At 43.4% G+C, this 16,641-nt stretch overlaps 1 protein-coding gene across 5 annotated transcripts in view; it reads left to right on the forward strand.

The window, feature by feature from the left end:
- The window catches only part of MAPRE2 (microtubule associated protein RP/EB family member 2), a 99,442-nt gene that overhangs the window by 44,058 nt on the left and 38,743 nt on the right, over positions 1-16,641 (forward strand). For 4 of the 5 annotated variants that reach the window (XM_066992943.1, XM_066992940.1, XM_066992941.1 and 1 more), the window contains one exon: positions 15,290-15,417. The exons of the other annotated variant lie outside the window; for it this stretch is intronic. In XM_066992943.1, coding sequence (XP_066849044.1) covers positions 15,297-15,417 — 121 coding nt within the window. In that variant the 5' untranslated portion in view covers positions 15,290-15,296. The remainder of the gene's footprint in view (positions 1-15,289; positions 15,418-16,641) is intronic. 5 annotated transcript variants of the gene reach the window in all.

A 16,641-nucleotide genomic window follows, 5' to 3' on the forward strand; every position in this document is an offset into this window, starting at 1 on the left:
ACAATTTGGTTGGAACCGAGGTGTCATTTTGTTGGCCAAAATAGATTTGGGCTCATTTCTGAGAACAGCATTGCATTTAATTATAGTTTTACTTATATGTTCAAAGAAGACTGAAACACTTCAATGAGAAACCAAATCAACATCTGGGTGGAGAATTTGTTTTAAGCAGGGCATGTCTGCAGTGCTTTTTTTTTTTTTGCCAGGGACTAGGCATTTTGTATGGCTGATCAGCTCACCGTACTGTACAGCTAGCTTTAAAAAGACTTGGAATATTTCAGGTTTTTAATGTCATGCCTAGCCTAAAACACTCCCCTTTAAAAGGGACAACCTGTTGTACCCTCTAACATCTTTTTTATCTACGTGCTGCTAGAAAATTGGTTTGATCTGGTCCTTCATACACCAGCTATATTTAGTTTTGTCCCCAGAGCTTTCAAGAACTTTCAAGAAAGGTGGGGAGAAGGCTAGTTTCCTTGTTATTTTTGTTTAAATTGCTAAGCTAAAAGGAACTAAAACAGAAAAAAAGTTCCTATCTGCCAGTGTACGTTTCTAATGGTATCCCTTAAATATTTGGCTTTCCCAAGTGTCATGTCTTTTTGGAAATTGTTTCTTAAGCGGCCGACATGTGACTGTGCTATGCTTGATAATGAAAGTTGGGTGGAAGCGGTGATTTCCTCACCCAGCGGTGAACTAAGCCGTGGCGTGCTGCAGCGTGTGTCTGGCTGTCCTTGGGTGCAGTACGAGCCGCTAACTCCTGCTGGAAGTCAAGATTTATGTCACATCAAAATCTGGTCTGGTCTCTGCCTTCCCAGCTCCTGGTGGATATCGGGAGGCAGGTTGTTGTGGGGCTGGTCCGTGCTCCTGTGCCACCCTTACTGAGCCTGTTCTGCCCATGGGGCTGCCCCAAAGCTAGGTCCTCTTGGATACAGTAAGCAGGTGATTCCTCTGAATTTAAAAAAGACCATTTGATGTTATCAACACAGTAGCTTAAGGCTCAAACCCTTCTTGCTGCGAATGGTGGAAAAGGTACTGAGTAAATGCAGCATGTTGTTGTCTTGTTTGTCATACCAATGAGCAGGACTGTCTTCATCCTCTGCAAATGTAAATGCTACTAAAGCAAACGCTAGTAAATATATTAGTAACTTCAAATGTTGTTGTCAGAGGTGTTTGCTTTTGGCCTAACTGCTGCAGGTCACGAGAGCTTTACCGTAGATTGCAGTGGAAGCAGGAGAAAGGCAATTGTAAATCTTTGTAAGAAGTCACACCCTGTGAATTTGGCCTGAGCTTTTCTAAAAGTGGTGTTTGTGATAACCCCTTGTCTTTGGAGCACCTGGAAAGCAGCACGATGGCTGCTAGCTACCTGGGAGAAGACCGCCCTGGTGAAGTGCAGCCAGGGCAAGAGGGACCACGCAGAAAGCGCTCTGGTTACCCGCCAGCTGAGGTACCTCCTGGTTTCTCTTCTTTCACTTTCATAGACTGGCTTCCTGTCCCTGCTGCAGCTGCTCTTCTTTAATCTTGTTTTGTGATTAGGGAGGGCTCCGTCCAGGCAGAACTGTTTTGGTGAGTGTCTGCAGCTGGACAGGTCCAGCTCTCAGAAAGCACGGGGTGAAATGGCTTCAAGGTAGCTGGGATTCACCTGTGAGTGCGTGGAGATGTAGCAGAGGCCATGAGGATGGCTGCTCAGTACTGCACCAGTGATTTGAAGCCTAGACGTTCTGTGCCTGCATTATTGGGCTACCTCTTTTGACCTGGATTTAGACTTTCCTTAAAGGAAATATTTTCATGGTATCTGGTGGACGAGGTTATCGTTTGTTAAAACTGGGGCTGAGAGGCAGCTTTATGGAGGGGGTGGGGAAGGAAAGCAAACAGACAGCACTTCACAGACAGCCCAGTCTGTGTCAGGAAGTGAGACTAGCCCTCAGACGGCGCCATCTTCTCGGCTTGTGCCCAGGCCCTCTCACCGGAGAGGTCTGAGAGCAGCTGAGTTGCACCCGGGCGCTGTGGGTTTGAGACATCCTGGAGGTGGGAGGCTGGCCTCTGGTTTTGTTGCGCGTGGGGGATGTTGTTTGTGTGCTTTGGGGTTTTTTTTAAACTACCTTTTTGAGTTGCATAGCAACAGCAATGTGTTTCTAGCGTGCTAACAAAAACAGGAGCAAATTTAAGATAGGAGAGAACCGAGCTTGACGCTGTCATTTTTGGAAGCAGACATTTTGGCTTCTTCCTGGCTTCCTCAGTCGAGCCTCCTGGGGAAACAGGCACTAAAAATGCCGCATTGTGAAGGCAAGGTGATTTGGAAGCAGGGCTGTGGACCAGGAGAGCCCAATTAAACCTATTTCTTTGAGTTTCTCCTTCGCTGTGTGAATGGCTCCTGCAAGGGAGATGCAAGCACCTCACTGCAGGCTGGGCTACAGGAATAGTCTCCCATGTGGAATACAACCACCTGAGATAGAAAGACTTGTTTTGGGAGGCAGTAAGAAGAAAAAAGCAAGTGTAGTAGGCCTACGTTTCAAGCCCTGGCGTTTGAATGAGTGACTTTTTAAAAATATCTTCAGAGGTTTTGGTTCTGGGGCTTGGGGTTGGGGGGAGGTCAGTTAATTTGACAGTCTTTTCTCCTTCCTCGTGCCCAAAGATAATTATAGCAGAGGCTGGGTAAGGAAGAAGATCAAGCAAGTGCCAGCTTTTCATTCGGAGATGCAACTTTTCAGCCTTTGTTTGATAATTGAAAACGAGTGGCCTCGCCACATCTGTTCTCAATCACGCAAACCACTGCACGGGATGGCATGAAGGCCGTAGCGTGGAGTAGCGGCGGTGACAGCAGTAAGTCACGCCGCACTGGGGCAGCGTGTGAGAGCTCTTGGGTCCTGCCCCCTCCCTGAATCCCGATCTCTGGTTAGCGGTGCTGATCGCTTGCTTCCAATATCAGTACCACAGAAAATTAAATGGAAAACATCCGTGTTTCTTCCGGGGATGGCGTTAGCGTAACGCTGAATAGCTGCTCGAGTCTTGTCATGCTCACGTCCCCGCTGCCTGACTCACCAATAAAGCATCTCCATCGTATTGTTTCATTATAATTACATGGGAAGGGAAGGGGAATATCAGCTATAAAAGTTTACTGAAAGTGCTTTTAACTCCTCAGGTTTTTTAAAGCAGTGGTGTTTTTATTTTTAACACAATTCTGTTGTCTTCATGCTAACGCATGTAAATCAAAATGAAAATCTGCCTGTCCTTTTTTTTGACAAAAACTTGTCTAAATTTCTGATGGTACACTAAATTATTAAATATTTGATAGAGAAGGCTCCATGTACTGAAAGCACTTCCATTAAATGGCTTGGCTTATCTGTGGTTAAATGATTTCTTGTTTTGCGTAGAGCCCTATGCTTATTGAATTGTGCTTTTGTATTAAATCTGGTGGCTTTTTTTCTGTGCTATCCAAACAGGAAATGTAAACATTAAACAGTAAGTAGAGACTTAAGGATGTAGCTTCCGTAGGAAATCCTACGACTGTGCCAAATTGCTCTGCATGGAGAGGAATATGCCATGCAGATCTTGATGTTCTGGCCTCGTGTAAGGCTGTCTTGCGTCACTTGCTTGTGTTGACTGAGGGATGGAGGGGACTGAAGTTTGGGTGAGGTGATGGAAGATGGAGCCTATGGGTGGAGGGGCAAGGCCAGCAGCACTGCAGTGAGCTCTTGTGAATTGAAACTGAAACCTAAGAGTGGTCTGAAACAATATTTAAACAAGCTATGCAAACTGAGGAATTCTCAGTTTGAGATTTGGTTAGGATTTCTTCTGTGTGCAAAATGAGGACCCTTATTCTCCAGCATGGCAGATTATAAAGGAGTAGCTTATTTTGCTGTAATAATACCATGTGAAGCTGACGGCATGTGTTCCTGTTTTTCCACGTGGTTGTGTGTATTGTTTCAGAGGTTTAGTTTTCAATGTTATGTTTCTTGGAACCATGGGGTAGCCAGAGAGATCATCTGGGGACTTCAGATTTATCTTTTAGGGGTAACTTGAGTGAATAGCCTCTCTACAACAGGGTTCCTTGGTACCGCACAAATTTTCTACCCAAACAGCTGCAATTATTCAGAGATGCACTTGAATGCAAATTCTTGCTTGTCACTCTGGAATGCGGTGTTGATTCTCAGAAGGGCTCGCTGGCAATATGTATTAAACAATTTTGGGGGGGGATGAAAATACATTTTAGGCAAATTTTACATGGTTGTTATGCTTCACTTCTTAAGGTTAATCTCTGTAGAGCTAGTCCAGTAATACCGTGAATAGGAAGCACTGAAATACTTGAAGTAGAATGTGCATTTGCTTTACTTATGGATTCAGTGTTAGACAAATCATACCTTATGGAAATAACTATAGAATCTGAGAGTAATTGTATGGAACTGGGGTACATAACAGTGATATGAAGTCCCTTGGGAGCTTTCATATACAGAAAGACTATCGTGTGCAAGAGTGCTGAGAACATGGAGGCAGTGAAATGGTAATTGGTTGAATAAAGGAGATAAATTTTCCTAAAAGGACAGCATTCACATGTAAACAGCTGCTCTGTTGAAAACCTGTTTATGCAGAATGGGGTTAATTATATTTTACTGAATTATTATTTGGGGTCTTTGTCACTCCTTGCCCGCATTAATGTTTCAAAGCTATACAAGATACAGATTCTGAGGTGCACAGGAAGAGGATGAGAGGCAAGGGCAGTCAGCAGCTGTAACAGTGGGCGTTTCTTAAGATAGCAGGAGACAAGTTTTCACAGTGTGGATGGTCTAACACTGGAAGAGGGTGCCCAGAGAGGTTGGGGGGTGCCTGTCCTTGGAGATACTTAGCACTTGGCTAGATTGGGCCATCTGCAGACTTCTCCTGTTGGCTCTACTGTGACCAGGAATTTGGAGTGGATGATCTCCGTAGCTCCCTGCCTGCCTAAATCACTTTACAGATCACTTTATGGATCCTATTCTGTTACTCTAACAGGCATAAACAGCCCGTGAGTTCAAAATGCAGCACACAAAAGGAAGTGATGAAATCAGGGGCTCTAACAGTGAAAAGAAAATCATAGGAGGACAAATTTAGTACTACCACCAAGGTGAAACCATCATATGACCAAAGGTGCCAAATGGCAAAGAAAAATGTATGCGTGCAACCTCAGTTCAACTGCTTTTTAGCTTATTTCCTGCCAAAGCTGTATTGCTGCTGCTGCTGCTGCAGTGCATTAATTACTTTGTGTTGCCTTCTGTAAGTCACCGGGAGCTACTTCTGCAATTTAGTACCCGGAGATGACCAAAAGTTCATTGACGTACAGTGGAGCAGAAGGATAGTTCTGCTGTGTCATAAAACTAATTATGTACATTGCAATTAAGGATTATGTTTTGAAGTTAAGAGCTGATAAATTGCTCCCTCTGTTTTTAATGACTTGTATATTTTTTCATGCAGAAAATATTAACATTATTTATAAGTTTAATCTGCGGGGAACGTTTGGCTGTAGGCACAGCTCCCAAGCTGTGTCAGATGTGTGCTTAGTTTGACTTGCGTTTACAGGGAGGGGTGCAGAACTGTCCTGTCCCATCACCTATGCCAACACTGAGAGGGCTGAAGAATCTAAATATTCACATTGCAGCACAGGTTATTAACTTCTTAACTGCAGTTGTATGTAGTTGAAGGTAATTCAAGCAATAAACGCTTTCTGTCTTGTTTACTGTGGGAGTTGAACTTGCTAATGTCACCGTTTGCCAGCTGGAGGCAATATACTTAGGAATTGACCTCAAGATATTCCATGAAAGGAGGCCAAATCCTATTAAACAGGACATCTATGCTTCTCTTAGCTTAAGGTACGAGGCTTTGCTGGGGCTCACAGATAAAGATTGCTGTAACTGCCACTTATTCTGTTCTTACCATTCCAGCTGCATCAAAGCAGTAAGCACCATCTAAAGAAGATTGGGGAAAACAAAACTTTGGGAATTTCCCACTTTAGATCAGCAGGAGATCTTTAAAATTGAAAACCAAAAGAAAACACTGTCTTTACAGACCTTCAAAGAACAACATGGCTGAAAAAATGTGTTTGGGGGAAGCTTTACTTTGTGCTGGAAACTTCAACACTTGCATTGGTAGTGCAACAAAGGTAAAGTAAGTTTGTGGTTACTGGCACACAGCAAGAATAATACATTAAAATTACATAAATCACAGATGGTTGAGCTAACGTGTTCATAAAGGGCAATTTACTCCACGAAGGATTAGCAAATTCTAGTTCTAGTTGCTCTAAAATTAATTTAGCAGTTAAGCAATAGCAGTTAGAAGTTCAGTCCTATCTTAGGTAGTCCTTAGTAGGATTAATTCTTAAGTACAAGTTATTTGCTAGTAATATTTTGCATACCAGAGTAATTTTAGAGCATCTCCTTGGCTGTTACAGTATTAAGTCATGAAAATGAGGGAAGAGGTCAAGTTAAGTTGGTGTCCAAAACAAAAATTAAGTGCCGTGGCTGAAATGCTAACACTGGAAACCTTTCTAATACTAATAATGCTCTGTGGGGAGTTTGTGTGAGCCAAAGACAGGGGTCTTTATTTGGGCCTAATTCAACAAACTGAGATGTCAAAGCTCAGATTTTTTTATTTCTAGTCTTGCTTTCTTCTGTGGCTGAGGGAGGAGAGAGAGAGGCTGGGCGCGGAGCTCAGTAAAAGACAGTCTTAACGTGCAAGCCTGCCCGTGGGGTGCCCTGCACAGCCAGCAGAAAGCCTGCTGCTTGTCTCTTGAGCCCCAAATGGCAGCCGAGCTGCGATAGCAGCGGCAACCCTGCTCAACCATGCTGGAGCTTAATGTTTTATGTTACAAAAATACAGAGACGCGTTTTAGGGAGTGATGCATGGGCGAAAGCAGCCAGCATGGCTGCGTGTTCCTTCATCTGTTGTCACATGCTTGTTTACAACTGTGGGGCGAAGGTAGCTTAAAATAAACGTTGTCCCGTAGCCCAGCTCCGTGTCGTCACCTTTCTGCCACGGTCTCTCAGGCAGGAGCTGGAGCTGGGGCTGGGGCTGGCCGCCTGCCTGGCTCTGTCCTGGGGGCTCTGCCCTGGCACCCTTCCCCGTGTGCCCCGGGATGCTTGCACAGGCAGCGGCTGTGCCACTGCTCCTTCCCCAGGTGCAATGCTGTGCACCTTCACGGTGCCTGCTCGGAAGGCTCCGTGCAAAGGGCACCGTTCCCGTGCGTAACGTGCGTGTGTCAGGGTTAGAAGAAATGGGGCGTAAAAACGGTGCGCGTCTGCATTTGGTTTTTGTGCAGGAGAGAAAAGACAGTGTGTGGCAAGGTCCTTGTCCTCTGCGTGGTGTTGCGGAGGGGGAGAGCAGAAAAGACATGTCGTAGTCCATCTCCTGAGCCACCGCAGCACCCATCCCATGAGACAACACCCGGTGTTCCCCACGCCTTGCAAGCGGGCTGCGTGAAGCGTCCTGCTAGCAAGCTGCCTGCTAGCATTGAGCTACTGCGTTCCCCCTGTTTAATCCCATCTCCCCTCTTCCCAGCCCTGTGCTGCTGCATCACGGCCACGAGTGGGGTCCTGGGGGCTGCTGTGCCCCTGCGAGGAGGGCTGCGGGGTGTTACAAAACCCCCTTTGTCGTGACGCTGCGCTCAGAGTGCATTGACGTGTTGCTCCAGCCCTTCGCCTCCCAGTGTATCTGCATCGGGGGGGGGGGGGCAGCAAAGCTCTGGATAGGTCAATGCTAAATTAATTTGGTGACTTCATCTCACTAGCTAGTTGGATCCCGTCCCTGCTGAAGCTCCCCAGCCTGCCCACGCTGTTTTCGGGACTTAGAAGGCGGAAACGTCACGAGGCGGCAGCGGGTGCTGCAGCGGGGGGCTGCTGCTACCGGGCTTCTCCAAATTCATGCCTCAGGTGCCTGGCAAGCTGGGTGCCTGTGAGATATTTCCAAGGGTATTGTTTTTCCTTAATCGTGCTGTGTGATGATTTTTGCCCCTTCCTTGTCAGGGGAATGTTTCCCTGGTGTGACTGCTTGGGCTGTCCCCATCATTGTGCCCCACAGCTCAGGTGCTGTGGGCAGTGGGTTTAAGGACAAGCTCTCCTCAGCTGCTGTCGCTGTTTTCCAGTAAATCTGCATTTTCTCAAGCACTTGAGATCTACCGTCTGAAGCTATAACTACCCACCCGCCATCCAGTGGGAGCAGAAAGGTAGAAGGTTCATCTGTTATGCCTTCAGAGGCATCTGCAAATCCTTTCTCCATCACAGTGAGCATCTTCAGCACTGCTGTTACCTTTTGTCGTGTTACATCTCTTAGAAATCCTCTAGCTATGTTGTGATCAGCAGCGTACGCTTAGTAATCTGTTATTTTCTGTAGGAGATAAAAATACAAGGAGAATTAAAACTCCCACGTTTGTCTTGGTGAATTGAGACTTTGTTTCACGGATTAAATGTTTGTTTCCTCATCAGTTTTTCCAAGGTTTTCTAGTAACAAAATGATCATACATCTTCTGTATACTATAAGGTAGGTGTTTCTAATTGGCTTGGGCTTATTATATAACACAAGTCTGAGAACAATTTTTCTCTGAATCAATTTTCCTTCCCCACAATCCCAGCATCTATGGTGAAACACAGACTAGCTACCAGTGCCTGTTGTGAAAACTGTACAGGTTGAATGTCTGCCTTCGGGGCATCAGAGGAGCAATTCAAGCTTAAGATCTCCGAGTTGAAAGCCTTGCGGGGGAGGGTAATAACTGTAAGAAAAAGCGGTCGTATTTTTTTTTAACATCGCCGCCTTGCCACGCTTATGTTCCTCCCATTCAGCCCACTTCAAAGGTTTTCGTGGTTCGCCATTAATAAAATGTCGTCTTAATTTGCAGTAGCATGATTTCATACTGGAATTCGTGCATCCTCTCACCCCCACAATAACAAGTGCCAGCTCAGGTGCAGCGCTGGGCTGTGTTTGTAACTGGGGGAGCCCACCTTTGGGGGGGGGCGGCCACTTCCGCGCGGTGTGAGCTGCTGCGCTCTGCCTGCCCTTTGGCAAGAAGACGTTTGTGCTGGTTAGGGTTCATTTACGCATCAAAACTGATAGGGAGCCTACCAGGATGTGCAAATATTTCCAGCCAAAGTTAAGATATCTTGTAATTAATTGTTAATATTGTATTGTAGTTCTGGATGCCAAGGCAAATCCGGGGGGGGGGGGGGGGGGGGGGGGGGGGGGCGGAGTTTTAGTATTTATGTGGAGACGCGACATTACATTTTATACTGCCATACAGTTTTAGTGGCACCAGGAGGAGTGAAGGGGTGAAGGTAGTCAGAGAAAAAAAACATTGTTTATGCTATGAAAATATGACTCACAGATCAAAAATAATAATAAAAATATTTCAAGTGAGTCTGTGAATGTAGCTTGTCCTCCTCAGGTGCCCTAAAATATTCTAAGCACGAAAGTTATTTTCTTGAAACTCAAACTGTGCTTTTTGTTTGACTATCCTAATTTCATAACTGTTTAGTGAATAAACTTAAAATTATTTTGCAAAAAGCAAGCAGTAGGCAGTGTAATGGACTGCCAGTTATTGGGCCATCTCAGAGGTTTTGGCTCAAATCGTGTATATTGTTTGAGTACTTTTGTGTTTTTCAGATTTGGGGGAACTGAATGTCTGGAAAAGAACCAATGGTTTTCTGCCTCCCAGATAATATGGGTTTGGGGTTTCTTTTTACATTTTCTAAGGCCATATGTACCACAAAACACAATTACCACCGGTCTTTATAAGAGTTTTTCAGATTTGGGTCTAAACCAGTTCTTGAGACCCATCATAACCTTTATGTAGGTCAGAAGATCCCAGCCTTTGCAGACAGCCTCTAACTTAAAAGAACAAAACTTTAAAAATGATGATAATGCACTAATCCAATCAGAGTACATCCTTGTACTCTAACCTCACTTGCATTTAAACAGGGAACTGCAATGAGAACAATGCAAAATATGCTCTGTTTACTGTGTCAAATGGTAATACTGCAAGGTTCAAGCAATTGAAATGTACATGGATTGCTTCAGTCTTGTCTAGACTCTGTATCATGCTTCACAAATCATTTCAGGTCTTCAAATATGATGTATGTTGTGAAGCTAAAATCACATTCAGAGGTGAATGAAATCCCTGGATTATAAAATACATTTAACATGTCAGGTTTATCTAGTAACGTGGGGACAGAGCACAAGGGATTTGACGTTCAGTATTTTGAAGGCTGTGAATTTCCCCTGATCTTACATCTAGAGGATTATTTTCCTTTTATTCTGTGGCAGAACTTCATTGTGATTAATCTTTAACTGTTTGAGTTTCCGACTAGACAGAGCCTTTATTTTGATTGCTACCAACTGCAGCTCAGTTACTGTTCTGATTTGAGGGAGCTGGTCATGGCCATTGAATGTGCTGCAGGAGTACAGCATAAGTCAAAAGGGAGAGTAAGAATTGGTAAAATGGTGTTGGTAAAATGGTGCTGTGCCTTTGTGTTGTTTTTCTGTCCTCGAGACTCCTTACAGTAAAGACAACCTTGAGCATAATTGCCTGCTGATGATTATGGCTGAGGCTGTAGGCAGTGAATATTCAAGGTGTGTACAAGGCCTGGCTGCAAATCAGCTGCCATTTCAGGATTATATTAAAGGATGAATTTTCCTTCTGCAGCGATGTGGCTACTGAGGCTCGCAGGTTTCTTCCTTCTGGGATCCTTGTTTCGCAGCAGCTTTCACCTCAAAAGCCTTTCCATCAGAAGCTCGGGCAGTCGCTTTTAGCCGCATCCTCGCCTGTTGTATTTTCTGCTGTATTTTCTGCTTCAGCAGGTTTTGTTGTGAGAGCTTTTGTTCTGCTCGGAGTATCTATCCATCCTGGTGCTATCAGGCACCAGCTTCTAGAGGGCCCCTCTTTGAGCTGTCACACAGGCTTGCTATCGTCTTCAAAAACTTCTCATCGTACCTTGCCTAATCACACAAAACAGGAAAGCCAGGTGGGCTCGGAGGTGATCGGTATTTACTGTAGAGATAGAGTCCCTGCTGTAGTCCTTCCAGTCTCGCCATTCTTACTGGGTTGGCATAAGACAGCTCCTGCTGTCAACACCTGGTAGTTCCTCCCCTCTGACAAGCGGAGTAAATGTGCCTCTTGCAAAGCTGTCCTTAAGCACAGCTGGGTAACACCTTGTAACACCTGCAGTTATCCGTAGCTGGATGCCGTGTGCTGCATGTAATGCCTTAAAATATGAACCCTCCGTAGGATATAATGGTTGCCTTTGCACAAGCTGAGCCTGTGCCCTTCTGATTCAGGAAACTACTTAAGCATATACATGATTTTCAGCACCTAACTAATCCTATGAGCTCAGGTTTATGGTGGTTAGGCATGCAAGCGTAAAAGTGTTTTTTCCGAAATGGCCTGGAGTATGCAAACACTCCCTTATGGCTTGTCCGTTCTTACTGAGGATTTTAATTTCAGTTTCTTTAAAAGTATAAAAAAAAAAAAAAAGGGGAGAATCCTCTGTGGTTATGCAGCACTGTAACAGCTAGAGGTTTCTGACCTCTACCTGCGTGCTCTGAAGCAGGGGATGCGATGAGCTGGCCCCAGCCTGCTGTTGGTTACTGCAGGATTGCCAGGCATCTGCGTGGAAGGTGGAAGCTTAAAGGCTTCAGTGAGGTAGACGCTGTTTTAAGGCTTGTGTAAGCCTCATCACAGCCTTATGCTTGAGAGCCTTCAGTGTAAACAAGGGAAAGCCTAACAGCCGAAAACATAAATAATGTATTCGGAAGAAGCAGCGTTTTAGGACGTACAAACAACTTGTTCGCTACTTGGCTGTCCGCAGGGCTGTGGGTCTCCACCTGCCCAGCTGTCCTCGTGCGTCACATTACAGATGTTCGTCGCTGCTCCCAAGCTCGAGCAGAGTTTTCAACATAGCTCAGCACACAGGGCACTGAGTCACCGCAAAAAGCCTGGCCCCAGCTGCGGATTTCAAGCACCGGGATTTTTGTCCATCACCGTGTATGGCAGCTCTTCTGCCTACGTTTTTCTATTTTTTTTCTTTTTTGAAGGTCTGGCTGTGTGGCAAACAGGATATGTGTGTATCTGAGCACCGAATTAGAGCGTGCGTTCCGTAAAGGAAACCTTTCCTAGTGGTGTTTATTTAAGTCGTGGCTGGAGAAGGGTGGGGGACAAAACAGCCAGGGACGTGGTGGCCTCTTCCAGCAGATGCAGCCATGGGACATTCAGACAGATGTTAGCAGGTTGCTGTGAATAAAGGCAATGGCATGTTACTGGCTTGTTAAACAGAAATTCTGATTCATTTTGCTTACTTTAAAATTGTGTTGATACCCACTCATGCGTACCTGTGTATATAAATGTAAAGCTGTTGTCTCTAACAAATAGCCTGAGCTTTTATTTGACCCACAGATCATAATAATTCCTTTCATTTGTGAGCACAGCATAAGTGATATTACAGATACCCTTCAGAGTAACATGATAAAAGTCACATTTGTTCACTTACTCACTGTTTCCTGACGTGGAGCCCTCCATCCCGTGTGGCAGGGAGCTTGTTTGCCTTCCTGTCACTTGCAGCAAGACAGGCATTTCTCTCCGCAGTTGCTTTTGGAAGAGTACGATGAGGGAATTTCTGCTTCCTTCCTGCATGTGCATTTCTTGATCTGTTTCACAGGATAGCCTTGCTGCTTTCACTGCCGGCAGCCCATGCTTGTTCTGACTTCTGCCTGGCCTAAAGAGGCCAATGAAAATTTGGGTGAGCTATAATGACAATTACAAAACCAGCGTAGCTTTATTTCAAATGCTATCTTCTAAGCATCTTTGGCTTCTTTAGAGTAGGTGGATTGTTCCCTATTAAACTGTTGGTTTGATATCAAACTCACTATTCTGAATCTTAAGTGAATGTTAAATTCGCTACTAAGTTGTTACTTGAACGGATTTTATAAACAATATTAAACATGTCGGTTTAGTAGTGACAGTGTTAGTATCTTTGTTAGTTTCTTATCTATACAAAGAGGCTGAAAATAATAGTGAAAAACATGTTTTAAATGATGTTTTAACCTTCAGATGGCATTAGTAACAAAGATGCTGTTTGCCTGTTCAGTCCCTCTTCCATCCCGATGTTGAGGCTAAGCTTTCACGATGAGCCACGATGTAGTTTGAGGAATAAAAAGGCACTCCCTGTTTCTAAAACTTTGTTCCTAGCTCTCAGTTCAGTCCAAGCACTTAATGTGTGCCAAGAAAACAGCCTTTGCTGAGTGTCACAGTGAGTTCAGCGCTGTTGGTACAACCGGTTGTGGTGTCCAGGAGCCCGCAGGAAGGCTGAGGGTAGTCAGGTTTCTTCCATACTTCAGAACAGAAGTGGGTCGAGGGGCAGCCTGGTTCTGAGTGAATTCCTGGCACTGCTGGCTATGTCACACCCTGACTATCAGAGCATGAATTTTTGGAGCCTGTTGTCTCTTACTGGCCTGTTTCCCACCCCCACCCCCTTTCCAAGGCAAATTTTAGGGGATTTGGATCTCTTTGACATGCAGATGCAGACAATTTGAACAACCTTCTGTGCCTGTAAAAATCTGTTTCGTAGAAAGTTACCTATATTAGGAATTTTGTCATCTCGTTCTTTAATGCTATATATAATTATACACTTAAATGTTACTGAGTCAAATTTTATGCTGCTGTTTTCTTGTGTTTTTTGTTCTGTTTTTCTTTTTTGTACACTTTCTGAGGTTGCTCCAGCATACTTAAAAATAGATGGAGTTAACCTCTTGGTGTTGTCTGCAAAATTGTTTATCAAGCTTCAAACAGTTATATCTTTGCAAAATCTCAGAGGAAATAATCTGTGCAACTCTCCGATCCCACAGAGGAGGTCCTGCTCTCTTTCACTGAGAAAGAAGGTTGAGGTCTGCAGCAGGGCTAGCACCAGAGCCAGCCAGTGAAGTGTGAGCTACGGGATGTCACTAGAGGCAAAGGTGTAGAGTCCTCATCAAACCATTTCTTTTCAAGAATAATATTGCAAGTTTGTTGGCTATTTGATCATTTCTGAGACATGTCATACGTGGCTTGTTATTAGTGAACTTCCTGGATTAGTCTTGGGAATGTTATTTACTGTATTTATGAATGTTCTTGGCTCAGCTCTTCGAAAGTATTGACGAGATAAACATGAATACACACATCTTTTCTCTGAGCAATGTCTTGCAACAGAAAGATATGGCTAGTGTAGAATGATAGGAAATAAAATTCAGTAAGATGCACTTGGGGACTGATGATAAATGCTACAATGAATTAGAACTACTTGCAGAAAAGGACCTTAATTAACTGGAGAGATGTATTTAAGGTGAAAATGTTTGAAATGATGCGACTATGCAGATACTCAGCAAAGGGCCCTTTTCCAAGGTCTTGAAATGTTGTCTGAACGTTGTGGAATTCTGCTCAGCTGTGCCGGAGAATCACTGCTGGCATGACCAGCAAATGAAGATCTGACTTTGCAAGAGACTTGAAAAATTGATTTGTTTAATCTAACCTACCTGGGCATTGGGACAGGCTCTGATTGCAGTCTGTAACATGTTATAAAATCAGCTCTGGGGACGAAAAGCCATTAGAGCTGGAGGATAATGCTGGCAGAAGAACAAATGGGTTTAAGCTGACAGGAAATGATTGTAAAGATTTAGAGAAATCAAGCTCTGAAACAGCTCTCCAAACATTCAGTTGGGGTTGCAAGTCTGAGTTACTTTCAGGATAGAGGTTGGTAGGATTTTAAAACAGATTCTCTCTGTGGTGTTAACTCTGTGACTGTTAGGTACTGAATTAATCATCCAAAAGGTCCTATCCCAGTCAGAAATAGGTAGTTGAGCAAGTAGAACATTTTCTAGAAGTTATCTGAAAATTAAATGCAGATTTGGGAAACTGGATCATCGTGCAGTAGCAAAAACTAAGGCAGAGGTGTCAAATCACTGTATTTGTACAGCACGGCATTGAGAAATCCCAGGTTTCTGATTTTGTCTTTATATCTTTAGGCTATGTTTGACTCTTTTTGTTCCTCCTTTATTGGCTTTAAGGAGAATACTGTACATTTGTGAGTTATTTAAGTTCACAATGACATCAAGAGAAATGCACTCATAGAGTATAAGAGGACACAGTGTCATATATTGTCAAAGCATCAAAAATAAACCTTTCTCAGTAAAGGAGAGAAGGTTCTGCGCTGATGGAACTTTTCCTTGTTTCTTTGAATAAGAAGTCTGAATTCATTGTATCCAGAAAACAATTATCAAAATGTCAAACATACTTTTCTGTCCTTTTTCTTCTTAGCTGGGGAATGGCGGTCAACGTGTACTCTACCTCTATAACCCAAGAGACTATGAGCAGACATGACATCATCGCATGGGTTAATGATATACTAGCTTTAAACTACACAAAAGTCGAACAACTGTGTTCAGGTAAGAAAGTATTGCATGCTCTACAAATGTTTATTTAAAAACCACTTTAAAAGCCTGATTTGTTGAAAATAGATCACTTTTAGCTTTGACATAAAACAGTTACTCTGTGAAAAGAGACTAATGTATGTACAAAGGAAAAGTTTTTGTGTGCATGTTAATCATGGAAAGATAAGGTGCCGTGAGAAAGCATAGCAAATGCGGAGGTGAACAGGACGAATGTAGCAGGAGATGCATAGAAGTAATAAAAAGGTTGACTGAGTAAGAAAAGAATACAGTGATAAGACTTTTTTCATGTGTTTTAAAGCTACTAGGGTGGTAACTTTTCAAATGTAGAGTGGACATAACTAAAAAGTGACATAGATTACTGAAAACCCAAGTGAGGGAAGTTCTCCAGAACCTGTTTCTTCCAGGTAAGGGTCCTGAAACCCTGCTGGTGTTTGCAGATGATCATGTGTATGACTGAAAAGAAAAACATAAGTTTGAGGAAATCAACATTTAACTGCTGTAAGGTGCTTTCAAAGTTTGCTAAGAAAATCTGCCTGTTTCTCTTTAAATGTAACTGAACTCTTGTAAATAAATTCAGTAATGAATGCTAAAAAAAAGAGTAATGGTTTGAATACTTTGGCCAGTTTGGTTAATCAGAGTGGAAATTACAAGATGCATGTTAAACAACAGGGTCTGTAAGTAGCTGATGACTAGAAATGACACAGAGAAAGGCTGATGTTTTACTGAGAGTACGGATGCCCCTGGGGAGTGATTCTTTCTGATTTCCTGCTGTGATTTTTAAATTTGAAGATGTTTGTGTTGGAGGAGATCTAGCTAGATTGCTACTTCCAGGCAAATGACATGCTGGGAATATCTTACTTAAGAAGACAATGCTCTAAGTACATAGAACTGAAACCACATTACCACATTTCCACTATTTAGTGGTCCGGTTGAAATGCATAAATAGGGTCTTATATTCAAATGTGAATTTACCTACCATTCTGGGTAAAATTTCAGTCTCATAGATATTCCCTGAAAGGTTCAGAAAATCATTAGATGATGACATCCTTGTAGCATATTGTTTAATTATTTTTTAAAATCTCATCTGCAGAATCAGTCTTGCATGCTGAAATTGCACAATGACTATGAAACCAAGGCTGAAGAAGTGCAGGGTAAAGTGCGTGCAAGTAACTGATATAAAATGAGTAACTAAAGACACAGAACATGGGAAATAACCTT

This window comes from Anser cygnoides, chromosome 2, assembly GCF_040182565.1.
Source record: "Anser cygnoides isolate HZ-2024a breed goose chromosome 2, Taihu_goose_T2T_genome, whole genome shotgun sequence".
NCBI lineage: Eukaryota > Metazoa > Chordata > Aves > Anseriformes > Anatidae > Anser > Anser cygnoides.